We start from the raw sequence: 26327 nt of genomic DNA on the forward strand, positions 1-26327 counted from the left end.
AAAATACTAAGACATTTCTCTGAAAGGTTACTTTAAGATTTTGGACAATTACATATAGTTGAAGATATAGAAAATATTTCACACTACAGATCGTAAAAATAAACCCCGAAAACTTTCACCAGAAAAGGAACTCGCAGTACCGTGGAGGCAGGAGCAGACATGGACATGGAATGGTTCCAATATAAAAGCACTTCGGTAAAGGGGATGCAGAATTGCAATCATGGCGCTTACTTACCATTTTGTGGCATCTACAGCCAAGCGGTGGGTATTTTAATTAAAAATAAGGCGTTTATTTTTAAATAAATTAAGATTAAATATTACTTATTTCAAATGCTCTATTAAAAAAAACACCCTGTTTTTGCAAAATTTGCCCATAATCTCATAACACGAGAGTGAATCTTGGGAGCCATTTTTCATCGAAGGATTCAAATAAAATCCCATTAAATACAACTGGTCAACACTATGAGAAACTGCAATCCACTCTGGTGGGTATCCTTCCACAAACGAAGCTCCTTGGCATTCGAAGCTATAAAGATAAACATAATTTTCCACTCTGGCAAAATTTTCAGCACATCTTCCAACCTTGTAACGTTCAACTTGCATGCTCTTTGCACCAGGCAAGTCTTTTACGCCGATGAAACTTGGTTAGCAGAGGATGCCCTAGGGGTTGTTTGCTGGTATAGCTCATAAGTGCTAGCGTGCGACGCATGGTCATTCCAGATATTGTAACTGCTGCCGGCATTCTGTTTATTTTTCATCCGACAAAAATAGGCATACTGATGATAGAAACCTGAAGGGTAGCTGTGAAGGAACCTATACGGAACGTTAAGAGTAAGAAGCCCGACGGTTATTAATTTGGTAAAGAAAGAAAATGACTGTTTGAGAATCTCGCAAGGAAAGTGAGAATTTGCAATTGCACCTCTGGGATATATTGATAACTCATGCTCTTAGAGAAATTCTAAACAACCTACAACCAGAAAAAGTTCTTGTATCACTTCTGCTGCTGTGTACAGTAATACGTATGTCAGTTTTTTTAATGAACAAGGAGTAACAAGGAGTTTCTGATTTCTTTGAGGATCTATCTGCATTGATCAATCACAATCTTTCGATGTTTGGGAGAAGGCTTTAAGGATCTACCTGTATTGATCAATCACTGCCGTTCGATGTTTGGTAGAGGAACTTTGAGGATCTACCCCTATGAATACGAACAGATCCTCAATGAACATAGGTCTTTAGCAAATTGGATGGGTCCTGTCTGTAATGTGAAATTGATATCTCTACATAGTTTCCATATCTTATCTTAGTTGTTTTTTTTTTAACATCCTTTATAAGGTGTTCAAGTTTTTAATTTCAATAATTTATTGCCTATTTTTAACTTTAACAGAAAAGCGACCTTCAGTCATGAATGAGGATTTGTTTAACTCAGAACAACTTTCTTTTCATTGTTTTATTTATTTTACAGTTGAGCAAGTGAACATCAAAATCAAATGGAAACGATAAATGTAATTAAGTGAATTTATTTAGGGACTAGTCCAGACAGTTCTTCTCGAATCTTCCTTTTCACAAGAATCTACTTTATCTGAAATGATAAATAAAAAGCATTTAAACATTAAAACATTTTTCCTATTAAATTAAAACAAATTTCTCATTTTCTTATTCAGTTAATTTTAAAAAACTGCACTTTTCAACGTCATAAATTTTAAACTGGATTCATTTGTAAGTCAGGATACGTCAAGTTCCGGCCAAAGAGGCAGTTTGTTGCCTGTATCAAAGAACATAGTTCAAAAACCACAGGTAGCCAGCTCTCGTAGGTATCACGGTTGGTAGGATCGCCGTCCTCTCCAGACCGGTTGGAAAAGACATGAGTTCAAGACCCATTGATGACTGGAGGAAATTTTAGGGGTCTTTTTCACAAAGTGACTGAGATAGTAGTTCTGTGGCGAGATTAGCACAGTTTTTTCTCGAGAACTTCGGGTTTTTCTTCCAGAAAACAGAAAATCGACTTGAGAACAAACGCAATTTACAGATGCTCTTAGTACACCCCAAATGTGCCCACTTCTATCCTTGCACATCCAACTGGGTTTGTGAAAATCTCAGGAAAGTCTCTGCTTCTACTACCTTTGTACTAAATTCCCATCCATTACCGAACAGGAACTAAAACAAGGTATTTCTGATGTGGGAACTATGAATAAAAGAGAAAAACAAGCATGGATTATTTTCAGATCTGTTGTTGGGAACTTAGAGAACAACTAGAATCCAGACTACAGGAATATAGTTGAAAATATATGTTGGCAAACTTCAAGAAGGTGGGCAGCAACATGAGTGTCAAAGTACATTTTTTACACTTCTACATCGACTAATTCCCAGAACATCTCGGAGGTGGCAGTGAAGAACAGGATGAGAGGTTTCACCAAGACAATAAAGACGTGGAGATGAGGTATGAGGGCAAGTGGAATGTCAACAGGATGGCTGACTATTGCTGGATGCTGAAGAGGGAATATAAAGGAGAAGAATCTGCAAGAAAATCAAAGAAACGGAACGTTGACCAATTGAGATATGTTTTTGAAATGTGAGGTGAGTGATTAGTGGAATTGTTTTCAAACTGCCTTTTTTTAATGGTGTTTTAACATGTATTTAAATATAAAAGTCTGGTAAAACATGCATTTTATTATAATTAAAGTTCACAAATTCTGACAAAATTAATGAAATTTATGAAAAATCAAAATGCTTTGATAATTTCTTAAAGGAACCAGGCGCGATGGAAAAATAAAGGGAAGAGATTTTTGAAATCATCATTAGAAAGTGATTCAGAAACACCCTTTTTTTCAAAAACATCGAAGAAATCTTTCAAAATGCAGAAGAGTGTTAATTATTCTCTATAGAAGCTCGTAATACCATTGATAATGGTACAAAACTATTTCAAATCGTTAAAATTTATTAATATTAATAAATTAATATAGTAATTAACTTTGTGATCACCACATGGATATAAAACTCGATACATTACTTCAAGTAATTTGCAGAAATATTTCTGCAAATTTCTGCAAATTAACCAAATATTATTATTATCATCAGTAAATTCGTATTTAAAAAAAATATCATTTAAGAAAAACAGAGTAACGCCTACCAAATAAATATTTAAAATCATTTAACTCTACAATCTTCAGTGCTTAACATGTGACATGAATTTCGAGTATAATCCTGTGAAATACGATGCCAAAAATTCAGTAGATTTGCTTTCCAATTAAAACGTCACCTAATTATGATCAAAAACCAAGAATAAACACTAAATAAACAAGTTTACAGTATACTAACCTGTCCATTGTAACAAAAAGGGCACATAATATTGCCAGAAGGCACACTGCCTGGAACGAAGTCCACGACCTATCGAACTCGACTCTGCTTTATCGAAAATGAAATACTCCTTTTTTTCCGTTGTGTACAGAGGCCATTTTTCATTGCCTTCAGAGCCATCTGGGGACAAATTCGGATTCCTAGAACACAGAATAGGTGAGATTAAAATAAATACAATAATAATACAAATTAAAGAGGGGCGCGTTAGCCCGGTGGCGATGACACTGAACTACCAGCCTGATAGACACAGGTTCACTTCCCACTTTGGCGGAAGCGAACCCATTTCCATCACATTGGGAAATCGGTATAATAAAAGTAATAAATCACAATAATGATAATAAGAATAACAATTAAAAAAACACATTGGAAAAGTCGCTTTAGTGGACCTACCCCTCCCCCCAAGATCAATGTGACTACTGATCATACAACACCCAAGAACTAGCACTACCACTGGACGAAAGCTAAACAGGTCCACCTCCATAGATGGATGATATCGAAGAGAAATAATAATCACACTGCATCTAGTGTGGGGCAGGATAAAGTCAATCACCATCAGGACTCAGGCAGACGTGTCGGTTCTAAAATTCGGAGACAATCTCCTGAGGAAAGCAGTGGAGCAACTGGCGCTGTTCCCATATGGCTACCACAAAGGATGGACAAGAGCATCCAGTTGAAAGTGCATCCTGCGCAACTCCGTTAATGATGCATGAAGTTGAACATCGAAATGAATACGTTCATCATTCGAACATGCTATAAAATAACCAAGCTGTAAACCGATATGGTTATCTACAAGTCAAAACTACTTACCAAGTGGTTCGAACGATTTTCATATTTTCAGGAAACCAAACAACTAATAGCGCACCAAAAGAAGGACAATCGTCACGAAGATCATGATACTTCCTGCAATCTTTGAAAAAATCAAGCAGGATGTGAACGATCAACAACAAAGAATATCGATAACACGGGAAGAGAGAAGGAAGGGCAACGAGAAATGCATACCCAGAGCAGCTGAAGTGGAAAGAGACAAAGAACGAGTCATGACATCCAAGAAGAGGGGGGAATTCGTGAAGTTGAGGGAATGACCTCACAAATAGCCACGTAATACGGAAGAAAAGATCCAATAGAATCCTGTGCAGAGTCCAGACCACAGCAATCGACAAATAATACCACTGTACCTCGATAACAACGCATAACATTGGAGGCCACTAGAATTAATGGAAGAGAGACCAGCAGCAGAAGAACAAAAAAAAAAAAAAAAAAAACCCGCTAGAGCAGCCAATTACTGACAGGCTAATGGGAGTAAGAAATTGATTGTAAAAGTGAGCAGCATCCTCAAGACAGCCAACGTCCATAGCAAGCACAAGACCAAAAATCAGAGAAAAGGAAAATACTTAGACGCACAACACCAGAAACCCCTAGCATTCAGCAAGAGACTACTCCGATACAAAGAGAGCTCCCAAAGAAAAATAAACTACTGAATCTTCTACGAAAACCGAATGGCCTTCTACAGAAGTATCGGACAAGACGTGAAAGATGGAATCGAACTACACAAGCAGAAGACGATCCACGAATTCTGGCCAACATATGGAGTACTGAAGTAGGACATAACAGCTGGATAGAACTAGATCGGAAATAAACCAAGGATGTATAAGAGTGAGAGAATGGGAGATTCGAGAAGAAGAATTACAACAGTCGATCAGGAAGTTCCACAATTGGCGAACCCATGCTTGTGTGTGCACGGATAACGTGCTCACCCAAGCGCCTAGCAGACCAGTTCACCCGAATGATGTCACCCAGAAACAATCCCAGAGTTTCTCTATCAGGGAATCCCATATTTGATCTGGCGAAGTACAAATCGACCACCTGTCTGCCAGCGATGTACAAGATCCTGAGAAGCTGCATATCCAAGAAGATATCAGACTACTTGGAGAGCCAGAACATCATGGCCGAACAGCAAAAAAAAAAAAAAAAAAAAACCATATTATTTTAAAGCCACCCGAATAATTAAATTCATCCGCTGTCCATTGTGTATTATGTCTGTAAATTGCGTGTGTTCTCTGGTCGATTTGCCTGTTTTGCTGAAAAACAAAAACTCGAGTTTCCAGAGGAAACAAACCTTGCAATTTAAGCCAGCTAACTCAGCCGGAGAGCGAAAAAATCCCAATAAAGTTCCTCGCGTCATCAACGGGATTCGAACCCGGGCTTTTTCCACCCGGTGTGAAGAGGACGGTGGCGATACCACTGCGCTACTGGAGCAGACCAGCCGAACACCGGAAAGCATGCTATCGAATGAACGAAGGATCCAAGAAGCAATTAACGGTTGATACCGCAGTTACAGAGGAAGCTTACAAGAAGTGCCGCAATCTGTACCCGGCCTATATCAATTTTCGCAAGGCCTCCGACTCCGAGCTTCATAGCTGGCTAACAGAGACGCTGAAGATCAACAAAGTCAATCCGACAGTGACAAACTTCGCAAAAACAACCATAGCGAATAGCGCCATCATGGTCGTGAACATCAGAAACAGACCGATTCTCTTCAGGACAGCAATCTTTCAGGAAGATACGCTGAGTCCACAGTGATTCTGTCCAACGCTCAACCCACTATTCACCATGCTCAACAAACAGTTCATGTAGACGCTTCATGTGGGTGGTGTTATTCTACTGAATTAGCTTCCATTATTCCCACTCTTTCTTTCAAACTACTCGGAATATGATGCAACCAGTCACCATCCTTTTACTATCCAATATCAATCTACAGAATTGACTGTTCTTCCTCATTTATTCCTCCACATCAACTTCTGTTTTCTGGAACAACTTCCCTTCACACGTATTTCCTGAAAATTGCAATGTACAGAAACTCGAGTCGAATGTCAACAATTGTCTTGTTTCGTCATCTCAACCAATGCGAGGTATTAAGTACTATAGGTTTCAATACCTTTCCTGTTTTAATAAAAAAAAAGGACAATCAGAAACAAAAGTATCCATTACAGTGTAATTTTACATACATTTTCATGTATGTAAAATTACACGACTATTGCCTAATGTAATAAACATTTTGTAAAGCGAAAACTTACCCTGTTTTGGCAAAATTTGCCCATAATCTCATAATGCGAGCGGACAAGATTATTTCTTGGGGGCTACTTTTCATTAACGGATTCAAATAAAATCCCGTCACGTAAGATTGCTCGGCAGCATGAGTAACTCCCATCCACTTTGAAGGATATCCTTCCATCATTGGAGGTCCATGGTGTTCGAAGCTATAAAGATAGACATCATTTTCTACTTTGGCAAAATTTCGAGCTAACTGCTCAGTTGGACACACAAAATAGCGATCACCCACAGACTTATCGACACCATCAACGTAGTCCGATCCTATCCAATCTTTGTATTCCTGGATAATGGACTGTTCAATCAGCTCGTTATCGGAAGGAAAAAACGTCCTCAGAGATTTTAAAAATTCCTCATACGTGATGGTGAGGTCATCAACCACTTTGAAAATATCGGGGAGGTCCATAAGTAGAAATGTAGATCCCTCGTTCAAAGTTGCCCCAAGGAGAATACTCGTGTTTTTGAACTTCTTGTTTTTCAGTAATATTTCCGGATCTTCCTCAATGAACACTCCGTCTGTTACTGGAACGAATGAAAAATCCACAGTTCCATGAAGCTTGCTGTCATGTGTCATTAAATCCTGGGCATCTTTCCTCCGTAGACACTCCATGACATCATCAAGATTGCTTTTATCATGAGGACAACCCACGTACTTCGCCAGTTTTAGTCCTTGACTAACGGCCTTTCTTCTATCGTGCATGGCCCAAGGAGAATTTGCAGTTCCACTCTGCATGATTGCCCGATTGAACAAGTTTCGACTAAGAGGAGACAGGAGGTGATAACTCACACTTGCACCGCCTGCACTCACTCCAAACAACGTTATATTTTCTGGATCACCTCCAAAATCAGCAATATTCTCTTTGACCCACCGAATCGCCAACGTCTGGTCAAGCAATCCTACGTTCCCTGGTGCATCAGGACGGTCAAAATAGAGAAATCCTAAACTTGCGAGTCGGTAATTCATTGACACTACAATGACCTCTTCCTCAGAAACTAACACTTTATGATCGTAAAAGAACTGATCAGTTGACCCCGCAACGAAACCACCCCCGTGTATCGAGATCATAACTGCAGCTCTCTGAGGTCTGGGATGTGGAACCCACACGTTTAACTTTAGACAGTCCTCTTTGGGATTCTTAGGTGCTAACAAGGCTTTTAACTGTTCACTTAGTATTTCCTTCATAAAATTTAATTGTGATTGCATACATGCATCTGGAAACTCGGTAGCATCCAAAGTATCAGTCCACGCTTCAACAGGCTCTGGTGGGCGGAAGCGATATATCCCTACAGGTGGTTTGGCATATGGTATTCCAAGGAATGCATCAACAGATTTCCCTCCTGGAGTCCTAATATTTTTACCTTTAATTGGTCCTTTTCGAGTGTTCACAATAAGATCTTCTGATGCTGCTTGTGTTTTAGCATAGTCTCCAAAACAGATTGCAAATGCTGCAATTACGAAGATGCAGTTTCTGAATGCCATTGGTTAAAATATACTTGCTTTTGCTGTTGTGATTATGATTCCTCCCACAAAAATCGATGTCTGTAAGAAGAAGAAAGAACAGTTAGCAGATAAAAAACACTGATTGCATGAGAACAGTTAAAAATTGTGTAATTTACTCATTACTTAATCTTTTTCCTTACTATTTATGTTTAATTTTGGATTATTATTACTTAAAATATTCAATCAGTCATTTGCAAGTCGGAAATCATATCCCTCTTCAGCGTTTTCTGATTGTATTTTTAAAGACTTCACCACTGGGCTTGCTGGAACAAACTGTTCATCACACAATATCTTAAAATCGGATTTAAACAACTCCTCCAAAAGTTAACAAGAAGTTGGCAAATAGTAGTAAGATGACAAATTTTTAATTCCAAAATATGTGTGACATTTCCAAGATTTACACCTCACCTTTTTGTTTGTATTACATAATACACCAACTACCAAGAAAATTAGACACCTTATTTCAATATCAAGAAGAGCTAAGTTTTGTGCCATCAGGATGCGTTTCATCTGCTGTAGTCTATAGAGAACAGTGAAGCCGAACTGCCTATTCCAACATGTCTCAGACATTCTTAATTGCATTCAGAAATGGAAAAAAAGCAGAAAGGGTAGATGGTGATACCTTGGGCATGTTCCTCGAAGCATTAAGTTACAATTTTTGTAAGGTGGATAGTTGCGTTGTTGTCTTGAAAGAATCCATCGCATGATTGCCCTACAATCTTCGATGGATTCTTTCAAGGCAGAAAGATGGATACTTTCTGGTAAAAAACAAGTCTTGGGGTGAAGTTGTTCAGATACTACAGAAAGGTATCCATTGGTGGTAACACATAATACGGCACTTTGCCATGATATCCCCCTCCCCATTCATCAGCTTCAAACGTGGACACGAGACTTTCGGGATGAATGGCTTTATGAGGTTCACGCCAAAGATTCATTGTACCATTGGTGCAGAAATTGTAAATCGAGACTCCTCAGACCACATGATCTTTTCTACTCTACCACAGTCCAGTCTTGGTTGGCAACACCACTCAGGGGCATATTGAGGAGATATGTTGTGTTCAGACACCAGGGTTCCCCCATTAGCCGCTATTGCACTTCTTGTGTTGAAACGTACACCAAAACCGGACATTTGTATTTAGCATGTTGGGTATGCTAATATTATGATGTGTTCTGTTGTTCGCCGGTACCTGGCTCTCAGCAGGAGGAAGTCGGCAATACCTGGTTACACATCCCACCCTCATTCCGGCCACGTGGAGCTGGCTAGGATCTACTGTCATCTAGTTGATCCATACCAAGGTAAAATCCCAGCATTGATCAAATTTATTGAACGAAAGGAAAATTGAATACAATGAGAATATGAGATGATAGGGAGAGGAAAGTATAGAAAAACTAAGGATCAAAAAGATGGATCCGCCAAAGATAGGGAAGTTATAGAAGAACAAAGATTAAAGACATAGGAGTAAATGGAAAAATCCACAACTTTGAGGGGAAATTTTCCTTAAGGAATCCCATCACGACACAAGAACAGTAGCACTCGAATATCTTCAGCAAGCCGTAATAATGGGAAAAATCATTCCACAACCAGTTCCAATTAGGAGTAGCAACTTAAAGTTAACTCCATGGTCCCAAACTCTTCAGGGAATGAAGAAGACTGATGAACCACATCAGAAGAAAAATTAGCAAGATTATTATTATTATTTATTATTATCATTAATAGCCATATAGTGCAAGGAAGCCTGAGGCTTATGCTGCACCAGCTAAAAAAAAATTTCCAAGTTACCCAGAGAGAGAGAGAGAGAGAAGTAGAAGGGAATCAGCAAGAAGAGAAGAATGATGGTATCCAGCTCAGGACCCTGGGTGTGCCAAGCCCATACTCACCAGATATGAGCCGCTGGAGTTAAAATAATTGCCTCTTCACGGTCCACCCTTTTGAAGAAATACAGAACGAATTTGATGATCTTCAACAAACCAAGAGTGATACGGAGTAGACTTTAGTCCATATTCCACCAGTCAGAGGTTCAACGATAGAGGAGATTTTAAGGTGTGTCGCACAAACGTCAAGATTGACCTTGTTATTCAATTAATCAGATTTCATCCAGTGAGCCACTCCACCAATAAAATCCATGGAGAACAGTTAGGAACTGCACATCGTAACAATTAAAAACCTTACATACTGTTTAAATACAAACATACAAATCAATCAACACGGTCCATCCAAACAAGTTTTCAGTGCAGATAAAGGCACCACCACTGAAGTCGGATCTTTCGATATTTTTAACAAAAAGCAGTGGCCTTCCTTTAGTTGCTCAACTTTTGCTGTTACTCAGTCATTCGCTGTTTTGGAGCAGTGACGTTCTGACACATTTTTTCCTTTTTTAAAGTTGCAATTTCCTTTCTTCTTCCACCTCCCGTATTATTTCCAAACGTGTGGTTGCGACACGCCAGTGATTCTCTTTGTATTCTCAATTGTGGCTCCTGCGAAACGTGGACCAAATGACATCCATCTCTGAAAATCGGAAAAATAGCTACCTTTCTCGCAGCAACAACTCAGCAGCCCAAGGAAAGCGGAAAGTATTTATGTAATACTAAGAAAGTCTTGTCATTGCACGTGACAACCTACATTTGCAACTGTTTCGTCAGCGAGTATATAATACATTAATATTAATCTCTCTAAATCTATAATTTGGCTTCTTCTTGATGTTATAATGAGGAATAAATCAAATAAAGTAAGAGGAGGATCTACTTACCCAACTGTACCACAGAAGGCTTACTACAAAGTACGAGGCGTTCACGATTATCCTCAAATGTACGTGGTGGCTGTTAAGGAGAAATGCATCACGTGACAACCTTGACTAGTGTCGCTCTTCAGAGAACCATTTCGGTGCCTCGATGATTATGACACTCGGCATCCGCTCAAGCAAATCCCTTTGGGAGTAGAGTGCTTTACATCAGTACACAATAGAGGTATAGCACGTGTCACGCGATTGCAATCTCTTATCAAAAAATCCTCCAGATAAACTCTAGATATCCTTGCTTTAAGTGGCTATTGTTAAGTTTCTCCACTTGGAATATTCCACTTTCGCAATCTATCTAATAACGAACAAGTCTGGAAAGAATTCCATTTTCTTATATATTTTTAAATGATTTAATATAAAGTTGTTCGTGTATGCAGAAGATAATGCATTTTATAAGCATCTCCTAACAACCCCCCCCTTTCGTGATATGAATTTTTTATGTCCATCCCATATCCTGGATATGTTGATACACTGCCCGACAAAATTAACAGAACAAAAAATGTTTTTCATTAATATTTTATTGTGAATTTTCGCCGAAAGCAAATATGTGATATGCACTGAGTGATCACTGAATTATGACCACCCCCATGAAAACGGAATATGACCCGTTGACCACGTAAGATACCAGAGTGCGCAGTAAGTTGACCTACGTAGCATAGATAAAGAAGGTGTCAGTGGTTCAGTAGGTAGTAAAATTCCGAGCGTGATGGAAAAAGAAAGGATTTATTGGACTTTGATAAAGGACAGATTGTGGGTGCTCGACGAGCTGGGGCCTTGATTTCCCAAACGGCTGAACTGGTGGGGTGTTCCACAGCTGCAATTGTTAAAGAGTACCAGGACTGGCGTCAAAATGGTCAAACGACGACCCGACGACTGGTACAGCGAACAGGCGCAGCACGGTTGAAGAGTCGACTACACGATACCACGTAGGCCAACCCGGAACAATATTTGGCATGTCCATGGGTCGCACGCAGAGGTTATAGCAGCAGAAAACCCCTAGGGCATCCTCTTCTAATCAAGGTTCATCGGCGTAAAAGACTCGTCTGGTGCAAAGAGAATGCAAGTTGGACGTTAGAAGACTGGTTTGCTGGTCGTATGAGTCACGTTATTCACTCGACACCGTGGATGCTCGTGTACGGATTTGGCGTCAACAACATGAGGCTCTTGATCTTTCATGCATGGTATCAAAATTGCAGCCCAGTGGAGGCTGTTGTATGGTGTGGGGCATGTTTCACTGGGACGAACTTGTACTTGTACCCCTGGTGCATAAGGAACAACGTTTCAGTGGTCTCCCCTATCGTCAACAGCTTGCTGTGTACACCCCGCTATGTTACATTTTTTCCAGAATGGCGATGGTGTCTTATAAGTTGATAATGCGCCGAGCCACCTGTCATTTGATGTGCAGGAATGGTTTGAAGAACACAGTTCTGAGTTCCAGTATATCGACTGGCCTACGAACTATCCCCGATATCAATCCCATTGAGCACTTGTGGGACACTATGGAAAGGCATAGCAGGCGTCGGACAAGACTGGATACACCAATCACCTCCATACCTGCACTTCTGACCACATTACACACAGATTGGTTGGCCATCCCTCCTGAACACTTCCGACATGTTGTTGAATCAATGCCACGTCGGATAGCTGTTGTACTGAGCGCAGTCTTCACGGGTTGCACAGTGGTATCGTAACCGTCCTCCCCAGAGCGAGTGGAAAACGCCTGTGTTCGAATCCCATTGATGACGCCAGGAAATTTAATGGCTTTTTTCACTCCGTGGCTGAGTTAGTCGGTCTCAGGCATGGACAGCAAGGTTTTCTCCCCACAAACTTGGAGTGTTTCGTCCAGCAAAACAGGCACATCGACCAGCAAACACACGCAATTATAGATCTCACATGTAACGGGTACATGTAAGAAATTACGAGTGACCCTTATATAATAATTTGAATTGGTACTGAGGGAAAAAGGAGCACCAAGAAGTATTAGATAGGTGGTCATAATTCTGTGTTCGCTCAATGTAATAATACTAGCATGCAAATTCTGATTATCCAATAGAAATCGATCTACCACTTTACAGAGTCCACACTATGCAAATTATTCATGCCTATAAAAATATGGTTTGCGACCACATCACTCCATTTCCGTTTTTTGCCTTTCTCAGTGGGACAGCAAGTCATCGTTGTTTAAATGATTTCTTGAAATGGAGGGCGGTTGGATGATTTCAAGCACAGCTGACGCACGCAGAGATGGTACGTTGGCTTAACATGTGAAGCAGTGTAGTCTCCACACTGTGGAAGCAGGTTCAGGATTACAGGAACCATGAAGGGCTATTCGGCCATTCTACCAAATGTGGTACCCACGAAGGCTTTATATCGATGATTAGGATTATGTAATACATATAACGGAAGCCAGATAACATATTCTTCACACCACATTTCGGACATGCAAAGAAGAAAACTTATGTTGCGCTAAGGACCTCCAGAAAAGAGCTGGTAGGCATAAGGAACACCAACGTTAATAAGAAATATATTTTAAGATGCGTCATATACCTGTCCCTCTCTACCCATCTCAGATTTGATCCTCTACCCCGGACACTACTCAAAAAGCTTTCCTAGGCTTAGACTGCTTGGTCCTGGGATGGTTAACCAGGATTACTACGCAGCCATTTACCATATCAAGGGCTATTTTATACGCCAACTTGGATGGCCCACCGTGGACTCACATAATCATCACAAAGAATATTCTCACACTCGCGAAACTGCTGATAGCGTTCTGATAATGTGCAGTTCTTGTGAGCCATCTTTCCTCGGATGGATTCCAAAAATCGAAATATTCTGGGAGCAAATCATCTAGAAGAAAATAATCACTTTTGCACTTTTTTTGCATCCAATTTCCTTTTTACTACATTAGACAATATCCCCTCAACAAAGCCATTTTGTGACAGCAGTATAATAGCACTGCATTGCTTTGGGCAGATTGTTGCCGAGGGCAGTTCTTCAGGGTCTCTTCGTTTCTAGTGCTTGTGATAAAATTACTCAAGGTATACATGTCTTGTCACATAATGAACTTTGGCCTTCAGGAATTTCAACTTGTTCATCAAAATCGAGGACATAATTCAACAAGAGACAATCAAGAACTTTCCAAGAATTTGCTCTTCATGAGCAAATCTACATATTAATAACAAACCTTATAAACATCATTATGAACGATTCACGGGCTGTAAGAAGACTGGGGGGAAAGGGGCATCAGAAGAAAGTTAAATAACAAGGTGAAAAAAAAATTTTGAAAAACCTAACCACGCTCTGTGCTGTGGAGTTCGGTGGAATTTAAAAGACGCTTTGGTGAGACAGTTCATACATCACAAGAATATTTAAGGAAGCGTTCAGATAAGTAATTAATCTAAAGGATATCATCAAGATCGAAAAACTGGTAGAACTCTAGCCTAACTGAATTGTTTAAACTAAAGCAAACTCTGCACAGAAAATGGAAACTGTACAATAACACACAAAATAGAATTAACTACTCGAGGGCTAGAGCAATATTTAATAGGGAACAATCTAGGGCAATCAACCGCTGCATGAAAGACACACCTAACAGGGGACAAAAAAGTGTGGATGGACCATATCAGCAGATTCTCCAGCATATATCATGAGTCTCAAGTCAGGGAGTTTGAGTGGGATCAATTAGTTGACACTGAGGTGGAGTCTGTTCTTATCACTAAAGAAGCACTAATACAGAGTATTAACTCCCTCAGGGGAACTAAGCTGCAGTTGGTGGAGTCCCCCACTTCATGATAAAGTGTCTCAGCCCTTACCTAATTGAACCACTCCAATCAATTTATAGCTCTATTCTTTCTTCCCAAGTTTTCCCTGAGAACTGGAATGAGTACGCTGTAATTCCAATGCCGAAAATTATAAGGCCTAACCACGTGGAGCACTATAGGCCTATATCTCTACTGCATCTACCCTGTTAAAAGTACCGGAGAAAGCTCTACTGCCAAAGTTGTCGAATCAGATACTGGCCGGGCAGTCACAACAAATTCTTTCTTCAATAACTACAAGATCAACGAATACTAACCTCCTCACAATTCAAGCCGCGATACTAAATGCTTTCCAAGACAGAAAGGAAAGTTCAATAATTTATGCTGATATAAAAGCAGCCTTCGATAGTTTGGATGTACATGTCTTACTTCATCTGCTCCAACACGCCTTCCAAATTAAAGGAAATTTTCTGATGTTCCTGCTTACTTGTCGGTCCCTTTATTACGGTACAGACAGTCAGATCTTCTAACGTCTGCCACTCCTACCCACATTAGAATATATGCGAGTGACTTCTGGCTGCTGAAGTGGATAAACCATAAGCACCAACTCCCTCAACAATTAAGGACCACAAAGCTTTCTGAACAGATTGAACCAGACATCATTGTCTGGAAACGATTAATAACCATAATCAAAATGATGACTGGCACGATATCATCATCATCATGCTTCAGGCAGCGGGATGAGCGGCACATCCCGCCATCTGCCAAATCCTTGAGAATGAAGACCAACAGACTGAAGATGGCCGACAGGTTTATACCCGCCAGTGCGTTACAATCAGTTCATTGCCTAACACATATCGGAATTGACCTGCTAAGGCTCACAGAAGATCCGAATACAGGAAACAAACCACAGTGTGGTTCGCTGAGGCAACTGTTCCCTAATAGTTGTGTGAATTCCTATCAAGAACTGTGTGTATGTGCAATTGAATAGAGTATATCTCGCACAAGTTGACTCAGTGGATGCGATGTTAAGATGGACTTTTGTATTACAATTGCCAGGACTCTACACAGAAATGTAATGATGAGTAATGCAGTTTATATTTCATCTTTATATTTTATCAAGTGTATATTTTAACCATTCTTTTATTTTCATCTTATGGTAATCCCCTGGAATTTTCTGCCGTGAAAGGAATTTGTCACTTCCCAATGTACACCTATATTTTATATTTGGTAGGACAAACGAAGATTTATTTATTTAATTAATCGTACATAGTTGATGCCACTTCCACCGCTCAATCGGTGGAAGTGGTATCAAGCTGTGGAAGTGGTATCAGCTAAGTATGATATAAAATTAGCAAGAGGTGATTTTAATAATGAATTTATGGTTTGCTGGCAAGAACTAGGTTCCCTGATGCGTATGAAACAACATTTCACTGGTGAGGGCTATGTTGCATTTTTTCCTGGACAGAAATGGGATCTGTATGACAATAATGCGCGTGTCGTTGTTTTTAGTGCTATAGGGTTTGAAAAACATCAGCAACCAGGGCCACATTGCTCCGTGATTCTGTGATCGATTTTCCTGTACTGTGAACGACTCGTTCGAGGAACATAGTGAAGATATCACTCATCTTGATCTGTTTCCCAATGTGGTCCTACCCTCAAGGGTAAAAGACTTTGCTTTTGTAAGGATGAGTTCTGTGATCTCTGGCAGCTTCTAAATTCGATTCAGTGGGATCAACTAGTGATATTACCTCCACAAATTCTAAATGGGAAGCATTCAGGGAATTAATCACAGAAGCCAGTGGGATCCTTCGATCATACCAACTAAGAAATACCGTTCAAGACTTAGATCTAAATGGAGGTCGGATGAACTATTGGACTCTTTGCGGAAAATAAAAATGCATGGATTGCATACATTTTATCAGGTCATATAAACGCCTTGATAAGAACAAAGTTTAATAATACATTACTCGTAAAACTTTATAAACGATCAAATAAAAACCAAAAGAACCTTAAAAGTCACGAACTGAGCTTCGAAGTCACAATTTTTTATGTCTCGAACAAGTTCAATAACACAGAACATAACGTGGGGATGGTTATTCTCCCGATAATGGGTACACATCCGGTGGAAGTGGCTTCTTTTATTTGAATCCATTTCGAATTACTGTCGTAAACTAGCCTAATCTTTATTCACAAGCCAAAAATGAAAGTTTATTAAAAAAAAAACCAAACTTATTTTGCTTGAGTCCATACCGAATAAGGTCATGTCCGCAAGAAGGTGTACCCATAATCTGGAGCTCAGTCCAGAGATTTCCCAATTTATTTTTCCATGAAGACTAGCGAGGATTCACAAAAGGAAATGGAAATGTGGAAAAATTATATCCAACATAAATTCCGTTCCAGAGAAAATAATGGAGCCATTCAAATGCAGAACAATGCACACAGGAGAGCAGTTATACTTCACTCGGAGGGGGGGTTTGTTAAAGAGGGATCTTGTCTCACCAATTTGATTGGATACTCTGATGCAGTGAAAATGGAACTTTATGCAAAAAATACATTTCATAACATATACTTGGATTTCAGGAAAGCTTTTAATACTATTGCACATGGACCACTTCTGTACAAACTAGAACATTGAGGCAATAAGGGCAAGTTCCTGCTATAGATAAAGGAATGGTTCAGTTGGAGAAGATCGAGAATTGTTACCAATGAACACTGCTCTTCGTGGACTAACGTCATTAGTGGAGTTCAAAAGGGTTCGGTGTTGGGCACATTCTTGCTTTCTGTGTTCATTGGTATTATTTTTGAAGGTATATCAAGCTTAATGTGTAAGTTTAAAAATGATAGCAGGGTTGGCAACAGTGGTTAGTAAGAGGCAGTTGAGGGCGGGGGAAATTACAATTGAAGTTTATCCTTGACAAATGCAAAGTACTACATATATGAAGCAGTAACCTCAGATTAACGTACCCACTCTATGGTACTACACCCAGGTTAATAGCCAATGAAAAAGACCTGGTGTAATTGTGTAGTCCGATATGAAGTTCTCTTGGCAGCAATGACAAGATGCTATGGAATCTAAAGCTTTGAATTGCTTCAGAGAGGTCAATGTTGATGGGATTTTTCCTCTTACTCAGACTATGCACATAAATTCAAATGGAGGGAGGATTGTTGCAGAATAGATGTGAGGAAGTTTGTCTTTAGCCAAAAGGTGGTTGCTTGCCGGAACAAACTTCCATGTGATTCTGTCGACGTGTGTTAGCTCAGATAAATTCAATGAAGAACAAGAAAAACTGTGGAAAGGAATGGATAGGTCAAATGGGAAATGTTTTTTTTTTTTTTTTTTGGCTGATGCTGCATAAGCATGCTTTCGAAAATCAATTGTACTCATACTAATCCACTACAGAAGCCTTCGTGGGTATCACTATTGGTACGATCACCATTTTCTACAAACTGGGTGGCAAAGGCCTGACTCCGAGTCCGGATGATGACATGACGAACTTTTATGGGCCTTTTACACAACATGCTGAATTAGTTGGTGTCGGGCGAAGGTAGCATGGTTTCTTTCCACCAGAAACTCAGTTTTTTGTCCATCAAACAAAAATTAGTCTACAAAGTCACGCAATTTACAGACAATACACAGAGCACATGGCCTTATTCGCCGATATTCCTAAAAACCCAGCAACAGCATCGGGCCTGTAGTGTGCTGTCGTTGTTAATAGAAGCCTTTAGAAGAATCGAATTAGCAAGAAGGGCCATACAGCTCCGTGTCTTTAAGTTGAATGTATTCTGTGGTGTATTTTCCTATACTGTGCTTAGAAGAACACAATAAAGATATCACCCATCTTGATTTGCCCCAAATTCACCTGACCTCAATTTAATCTCGTTCCAAAACAATCCGCAGGTGCGGATTGTTTTGGAACGAGAAGTTTGGTTACATTGTCCATTGCAAACAATAGATCTAATGGATTGTGCAACCAACTGCTATCGGCTTGAAAGTTTATTTTTCATCCAAAAATTTCCAAACTGCCAGTTATTTTGGTACGGTTGGTAAAGAACACTGGGGAGTGTTAGAGTCTCGCTGGGAATGTGAGAATTTGCAATTTCACATCTGGGATATATTGATAACTCATGCTCTTAGAGAAATTCTAAACAACCTACAACCAAAAGATATTTCTGTATCACTTCTGCTGCTATGTAGAGTAATATGCCAGTTTTCTTGATGCGCAAGGAGCTTCTGATTTACTTGAGGATCTACCAGTATTGATCAAACCCTGGCTTGTAGCCGTGAAGGGAGTTGTATACAGCAATGTGCTTTCTGTATATAATAAAGAATTCTTCTTCTTCTTCTTCTTCAAACACTGTGTTTCGATTTTTGGGAGAGGAAACTTGACGATCGACCCCTATCAATACGAACAATTCTCAAAGAACATAGGTCTTTAGCAAATTGGTTCGGTCCACCTGCTTTGTAAAGTGAAACGGATATCTCTATATACTGTCCATCTTATCTTAGTGTTTTTTTAACATCCTTTGTAAGGTTGTTTAAGTTTTTAATTTCAATAATTTATTGTTTATTTTTAACATTAACAAAAAGGCGACCTTCAGTCATTAATGAGGATGTGCTTAACTCAAAACAACTTTCTTTTGATTTTTTTTTTTTTATTTTACAGTTGAGCAAGTGAATATAAAAATCAAATACAAACGGTAATTTATTTACGGACTGGTCCAGACAGTTTTTCTCGAATCTTTCTTTTCGCAAGAATCCACTTTATCTGAAATGATATATAAATAAGCATCTTAACAAAAATTTCCCATTACATTAAAGCAAATTTGTAATTTAAGTTAAGAAATAGTAATACTACTGAGTTAATTTTTAGGAAATGCACTAAAACAAGGTATTTCTGATGAGGGAACTATGAATAAAAGAGAAAAACAAGCATGGATTATTTTCCAGTCTGTTGAGAACGTCTAAGAAAACAACAAGATTCCAAACTACAGAAATATAGTTGAGAATATGTTGGTAAACTTCAAGAAGCTGGGTGTCACTTAAGTGTCAAAGTGCATTTTTTACATTTCTACAACAAATAATTCCCAGAAAATCTCTGAAGTGGTAGTGAAGTAGAGGATAAGAGGTTACACCAGGACATTAAAAACGTGGATATGATATATGAGGACAAGTGGAATGTCAGCATTATGGCTGACTATCGCTGGATGCTGAAGAGGAACTCTGAAAAGGAGAAGAATCTGCAAGAAAATCAAAGAATCGAAACTTTGACCCATTGTAGACAAGTTTTGAAAATGAGAGGTGGCTGATTAGTGCAATTTTTATCACACTGCCTTTTTAATGGTGTTTTAACATGTATTTAAATACAAAAGTCTGTAAAAAGAAGCATTTTGTTATAATTTAAGTGCACGAATTCTGCCAAAAATTTATGAAAAATCAAAATTTCTTCGATGATTTCTTAAAGGAACTAGGCGTGAGGGAAAAATAAACGGAAGTTATATTTGAAATCATCATTAGAAAATTATTCAGAAACACCCTTTTCTGTGAAAACATCAATGAAATTTTTCAAAATCCAGAGCAGTGTTAATTATTCTGTATAAAATCTCCTAAACACCATTAATAATATTATAAAACTATTTAAAATATTTGAAATTTATTAATATTAAAATATTAATGTAGCAACTCACTTTGTGATCAACACATCGATATAAAACTCAATACATTTCTTCAAGTACTTTGCAAAATACCCAATTAATTTGTATTCTGTAAAATACCCAAATAATAATAATAAACATCACTAAATTCCTATTTGAAAATTATCATTTAAGAAAAACAGGGTAACATCTACCAAATAAATATTTAAAACTATTTAAATTTACTATCTTCAGTGCTTAACATGTGACATTAGTTACAAGTATAATCCTGTGAAATTCGATGCCATACATTCACTAGACTTGCTTTCCAATTAAAACGTGACCTAATTATCATCAAAAACAAAGTTTAAACACGTTTAGAGTATACTAACCTGTCCATTGTAACAAGAAGGGCACATAATATTGCCAGAAGGCACACTGCCTGGAACGAAGTCCACGACCTATCGAACTCGACTCTGCTTTATCGAAAATGAAATACTCCTTATTTTCCGTTGTGTACAGAGGCCATTTTTCATTGCCTTCAGAGCCATCTGGGGACAAATTCGGATTGCTAGAACACAGAATAGGTGAAATTAAAATAAAAATAATAATAATAAAATTAAAAGAAGGACGCATTGCCCCGATGACACTGACAACCAGCCTGATAGTCCTGGGTTCAGTTCCCGCTTTGGCGGAAGTGAACGCTTCTCCATCAAACTGAGGAATCGGTGTAATAAAAGTAATAAATCATAATAAATATAACAATTTTTAAAAAAATTGCGAAAGTCACTTTAGCCCATAGATAGAAAAAAACCCACTGTAAAGTTACTCGCGCCATCAATTGGATTCAAACCCGGGCCTTATTGAAGCCGGTGTGGGGAGGATGGTGATGATGCCACTGGGCTACACGCACAGGCCTGCCGAATAGCAGAAAGTTTGGAAGCGGATGAGAGCGATGCAACAAGCAATTAAACGTTGATCACTCAGTTACAGAGCAAGACTACAAGAAGCACCGCAATCTATACACTGCCTATATCGATTACCGCAAGCCCTCCAACTCCGAGCCTCATAGCTGGCTAATTGAGACGATTATAGTGACAAACTTCGTAGAAGCAACCATAGCAAAATGGAGGACCGCCATCATGGTTGAGAACATCACAACCAGACCGATCCCCATTAGGAGAGGAATCTTTCAAGTAGATGCATTGAGTCCACAGTGGTTCTGTTCAACACTCAACCCACTATTCACCATGCTCAACACACAATTCATGTAGATGCTTCCATGGGAGGTGTTATTCTTCTGAATTGGCTTCCATTATTCCCGCTCAAGACTAATACTCAAGATTTCTAAGAGGTACAAACTAAAGATTATAATGATTTATTCACCAACATCGAGCCATGATGATGAAGAAGTTGAAGAAATGTACACCGAAATTGAGAGTCTTCTAGATCAGCAGAAAACCCACTACACTATTATTATGGGGGACTTCAATGCTAAGGTTGGAAAAAGGCAAAACAGCGCAGAAAGAGGAACTATAGGAAATTTTGGAATTGGTGAAAGAAATAAAAGAGGTGAAAGACTTGTGAAATTTACAGAATCTCAAGGACTGTCAGTAATGAACACTTTTTTCAAGAACAGGGTGAACAGAAAGTGGACATGGAAGAGTCCAAATGGATTAACAACTAATGAAATCGACTTCATCCTCACTAACAGAAGATATATTGTGAATGATGTTACCGTCCTGAATAAGGTAAACGTTGGAAGTGATCACAGAATAGTAAGATGTACACTTGATATAAATGTAGGAAAGGAAAGGAAAAAACTGACTCGAGTAAATAATACAAAGGTCTTTGAAATAACAGAGGAGCAGAAAAAGCAGTATGTACTGGAACTTAAGAACAAGTCTGAGCTTCTGCAGACTGCTCAGGACCAAGATATCGACGAGGAATATTACAACTTTCTGAAAGTGATAAAGCCCAAGAAACCTATAGGGAAACAGAAATCCAAAGAAGAAAAAAATTAGTCAAGAAACACTTGTCATGATGAACCGAAAACGACAAATGAAGAGCAAGAAAAACACTGACAGGGAGAAAAAAAATTGAGTATACTGAGTTATGCAAAGCCATTAGAAAGAGACTCAGAGAGGACATAAGAAGATTTAACACAAGAAAAGTAGAACAAACATTAAGGGAAAACAAAGGATTTAAATCAGCAGCCATGAGCAGTAACACAGAAAGACAAATGATACTGAAACTGAAGAATAGCGATGGTGTACTTATAAACAGCAGAGAAGGCATAATTCAAATAGCAGAAGACTACTATAGAGAATTATACAAGGAGCGAGGGAATGATGCCAGCAGTGGGGAAGATGGATCGCAAATTAATAACACATACGACATACCCGATATTCTTCCTGATGAGGTAGAACATGCATTGAAGAAAATGAAGCATCGGAAAGCCCCGGGTGAAGATGAAGTTACTGTCGAGTTGTTAAAATTGGGAGGAAGAGACATAACACAAAAACTGGCAAGGCTCTTCACAAAGTGCATTAGAAAAAGTGTGACGCCTAAGCAGTGGAATAATGCAATCATAGTTTTGCTGCATAAAAAGGAGATAAATCAGAAATTGGAAACTATAGACCAATTAGCTTGTTATCCCACATCTACAAGTTGTTCACAAGGGTCAATACTAACAGATTAGAAAGAATACTTGATGAGAATCAACCGAAAGAGCAAGCTCGCTTTAGGACAGGATTCTCAACTATGGATCACCTTCACGTAATATCACAGCTAATGGAGAAAGCAAATGAATATAAAACACCATTATGCCTGGCATTTGTGGATTATGAAAAGGCATTTGACTCCATACAGCATAAGGCAATGTTTCGGGCACTGGAAAGACAAGGCATAGATACTCCATATATTATGATTTTGAAGAAAATATATGAGAGTGCTACCTCCTTTATTAGACTAGACAAAGAGAGTAGCAAATTTAAAATCGAGAAAGGAGTTCGACAAGGAGACACAATATCTCCGTAGCTGTTTACTGTTGCCTTGAGGAAGCTTTCAGAAGATTAGACTGGTCGCAGAAAGGAGTCAATGTGAACGGAGAGTACCTAAACCATTTACGATTTGCAGATGACATTGTGGTTATAAGCCACGATCCCAAAGAAGTAGAGGAAAATCTTAATCAGTTATGCACAGTTAGTAAGGATTTTGGACTAAAGATGAATATGGCTAAAACAAAAGTAATGATGAACAAGTATGCCACGGAAAGGGAAATAATGATTGAAGGAGCAGTAATTGAAAAGGTGGAGTCATATACTTATCTGGGACAAGTTATTAGCTGTAATAATTATAAATGGCTGGAAGTCAAGAGAAGAATAAATTTTGGATGGATAGCATTCAGGAAATATAGTCACATACTCAGGAGGAATATCTCAATTTGCCTGAAACGTAAAATAATCAACCAATAGCATATACGCCACCATGACTTATGGAAGTGAAACTTGGGCACTCATCAAAAGAATGGAAGAGAAGCTGAGAACTACACAGCGAAGAATGGAACGAATTATATTGGGAATCAAACTGTTAGATAAGAAGAGAAACACATGGATTAGGCAGCAAACTCAAGTAAAGGATATTCTTATCAAAACTAAAGAACTAAAATGGTCTTGGGAAGGACACATAGCTCGAAGACACGATGACAGATAGACTAAGAAAATAACAGAATGGTACCCAAGAGGAGCTAGAAGAAAACCTGGATGACAAAGGCGGAGATGGATAGATGAAATTCATGAGTTTGTGGGTAGTAAATGGATGGTCAGTGCTCAAAACAGAAGGAACTGGAAAGTTGCTGGAGAGGCCTTCATCCTGCAGTGGATTGAAAATGGCTGATGATGATGATGATGATGATATTCCCGCTCTTTCTTCCAAACTACTCGGAACATATGCCGCAACCAGTCAGCATCCATTTACTGTCCAAAATTAAACTTACAGAATTAACTGTTCTTCTTCCTCAATTATTCCCTCGACTTCTATTTTCTGAACAACTTCCCTTCACACGTATTTCCTGAAAATGGCAATGTGCAGAAATTCAAGTCTAATGACAACAATTGTCGTCTTTCATCTTCTCAACCGATGCGCTGTATAAAGTTCTATAGGTTCTAATACCTTTCGTGTTTTCTTAAAGAAAAGAAAGATCAGAAACAAAAATATCTTTTACAATGTAATTTTACTTACATCATCATGTACGTAAAATTTCATGACAATTGCCGAAGAAATACACAGTTTGAAAAGAGAAAACTTACCCTGTTTTGGCAAAATTTGCCCATAACCTCATATGCGAGAAGACAAGAATATTTCTTCGGAGCTGCTTTTCATTAATGGATTCAAATAAAACCCCAACACGTAAAATTGCTCTGCACCATGAGTAACTCCCATCCACTTTGAATGAAATCCTTCCATCAATGGAGGTCCATGGTGTTCGAAGCTATAAAGATAGACATCATTTTCAGCATTGGCAAAATTTCGAGCTAACTGCTCAGTTGGACACACAAAATGGCGATCACCCACAGATTTATCGACACCATCAACGTAGTCCGATCCAATCCAATCTGTGTATTCCTGGATAATGGACTGTTCAATCAGCTCGTTATCGAAAGGAAAGTATGTCCTCAGAGATTTCAAAAAATCCTTATAGATGATGGTGAGGTTATCAACCACTTTGAAAATATCGGGGAGGTCCATAAGTAGAAATGTAGATCCCTCGTTTAAAGTTGCACCAAGGAGAATGCTCGTGTTTTTGAACTTCTTGTTTTTCAGTAATATTTCCGGATCTTCCTCAATGAATACTCCGTCTGTTACTGGAACGAATGAAAAATCCAAAGCTCCATGAAGTTTGCCGTCATGCTTCATTAAATCCTGTGCATCTTTCTTCCGTAGACACTCCATGACATCATCAAGGTTGTTTTTGTCATGAGGACAACCCACGGATTTCGCCAGTTTTAGACCTTGAATAATAGCCTTTTTTCTATCGTGCATGGCCCAAGGAGAAGTTGCAGTTCCACTCTGCATGATGGCTCGATTGAACAAGTTTCGACTGAGAGGAGACAGAAGGTGATAACTTACACTTGCACCTCCTGCACTCACTCCGAACAACGTTATATTTTCTGGATCACCCCCAAAATCAGCAATATTCTCTTTGGCCCAACGAATCGCCAAGGTCTGGTCAAGCAATCCTACATTCCCTGGTGCATCAGGACGTCCAAAATAGAGAAATCCTAAAACTGCGACTCGGTAATTCATTGACACAACAATGACCTCTTCCTCAGAAACTAACACTTTTGGATCGTAGAACAACCCATCACTCGACCCACTGATAAAAGCCCCACCGTAAATCGAGATCATAACTGCAGCTTTCTGAGGTTTAGGGTGTGGAACCCACACGTTTAACTTTAAACAGTCCTCTTTGGGATTCTTAGCTGCTATCAAAGTTCTCCACTGTTCACTGAGTTCCTCATCCATAATCTGGAAGTTTGATTGCATACATGCATCTGAAAGCTCGGTAGCATCCAAGGTATCAGTCCACGCTTCAACAGGTTCTGGTGGCCGGAAGCGATATATCCCTACAGGTGGTTTGGCATATGGTATTCCAAGGAATGCATCAACAGATTTCCCTCCTGGAGTCTTAATATTTTTACCTTTAATTGGTCCTTTTCGCGTGTTCACAATAAGATCTTCTGATGCTGCTTGTGTTTTAGCATAGACTCCAAAACAGATTACAAATGCTGCAATTACGAAGATGCAGTTTCTGAATCCCATTGTTAAAAATATACTTGCCTTTGCTGTTGTTATTATGGTTCCTCCCAAAAAAATCGATATCTGTAAGAAGAAAGAATAGTTAGCAGATAAAAAACACTTATTACATGCCAAGAGTTAAAAATTGTATAATTAGTTCATTAATTAATCTTTATACTTAGTATTAATTTATGGTTAATGTCCTACTATTATTATTTAAAATAGTCAATCAGTCATTTGCAAGGAACTAAATAATCATTATCCCTCCTCAACGTTTTCTGATAGTATTTTTGAAAGACTTCACCAGTGGGATCATTGGAACAAACTGGGATCGGTGGAAGAAACAAGCCGGAAAGTTGTAGAAACTGTCTAGAACTG

General features: G+C 38.9%; 2 protein-coding genes and 1 pseudogene across 2 annotated transcripts; all 3 read right to left on the reverse strand.

The window, feature by feature from the left end:
- Positions 1-1466: 1466 nt before the first annotated feature.
- On the reverse strand, positions 1467-10809 carry LOC150091918 (acetylcholinesterase-like). The gene is made up of 4 exons (XM_090377419.1): positions 10711-10809; positions 6429-8002; positions 3316-3494; positions 1467-1579 (listed from the first exon to the last, which is right to left on the reverse strand). Exons 2-4 carry the CDS (start codon positions 7940-7942, stop codon positions 1521-1523), a joined length of 1752 nt encoding a protein of 583 aa, XP_090233545.1. The 5' UTR covers positions 7943-8002; positions 10711-10809; the 3' UTR covers positions 1467-1520.
- A 9728-nt stretch (positions 10810-20537) lies between these two features.
- On the reverse strand, positions 20538-24657 carry LOC150091919 (acetylcholinesterase 1-like). The gene is made up of 2 exons (XM_090370236.1): positions 24461-24657; positions 20538-20721 (listed from the first exon to the last, which is right to left on the reverse strand). Exons 1-2 carry the CDS (start codon positions 24490-24492, stop codon positions 20538-20540), a joined length of 216 nt encoding a protein of 71 aa, XP_090226362.1. The 5' UTR covers positions 24493-24657.
- Positions 24617-25973, reverse strand: LOC150091920 (acetylcholinesterase pseudogene; annotated as a pseudogene).
- Between the last annotated feature and the right edge of the window lie 354 nt (positions 25974-26327).

The sequence above is a fragment of the Mastigoproctus giganteus genome, chromosome 1 (genome assembly GCF_048544385.1).
Source record: "Mastigoproctus giganteus isolate SK-2022 chromosome 1, ASM4854438v1, whole genome shotgun sequence".
Lineage (NCBI taxonomy): Eukaryota > Metazoa > Arthropoda > Arachnida > Uropygi > Thelyphonidae > Mastigoproctus > Mastigoproctus giganteus.

What these genes read in the sequence shown, in the direction of transcription:
- LOC150091918 (XM_090377419.1), bottom strand. Translation starts at nt 7,942, where the DNA reads ATGGCATTCAGAAACTGCATCTTCGTAATTGCAGCATTTGCAATCTGT. An exon ending in GCAAATTTTGCCAAAACAGG is followed by an intron (nt 3,495 to 6,428) that starts GTAAGTTTTCGC and finishes TCTGTGTTCTAG; the next exon opens with GAATCCGAATTTGTCCCCAG. An exon ending in CTTTTTGTTACAATGGACAG is followed by an intron (nt 1,580 to 3,315) that starts GTTAGTATACTG and finishes TTATCATTTCAG; the next exon opens with ATAAAGTAGATTCTTGTGAA.
- LOC150091919 (XM_090370236.1), bottom strand. Translation starts at nt 24,492, where the DNA reads ATGAGGTTATGGGCAAATTTTGCCAAAACAGG. An exon ending in GCAAATTTTGCCAAAACAGG is followed by an intron (nt 20,722 to 24,460) that starts GTAAGTTTTCTC and finishes TCTGTGTTCTAG; the next exon opens with CAATCCGAATTTGTCCCCAG.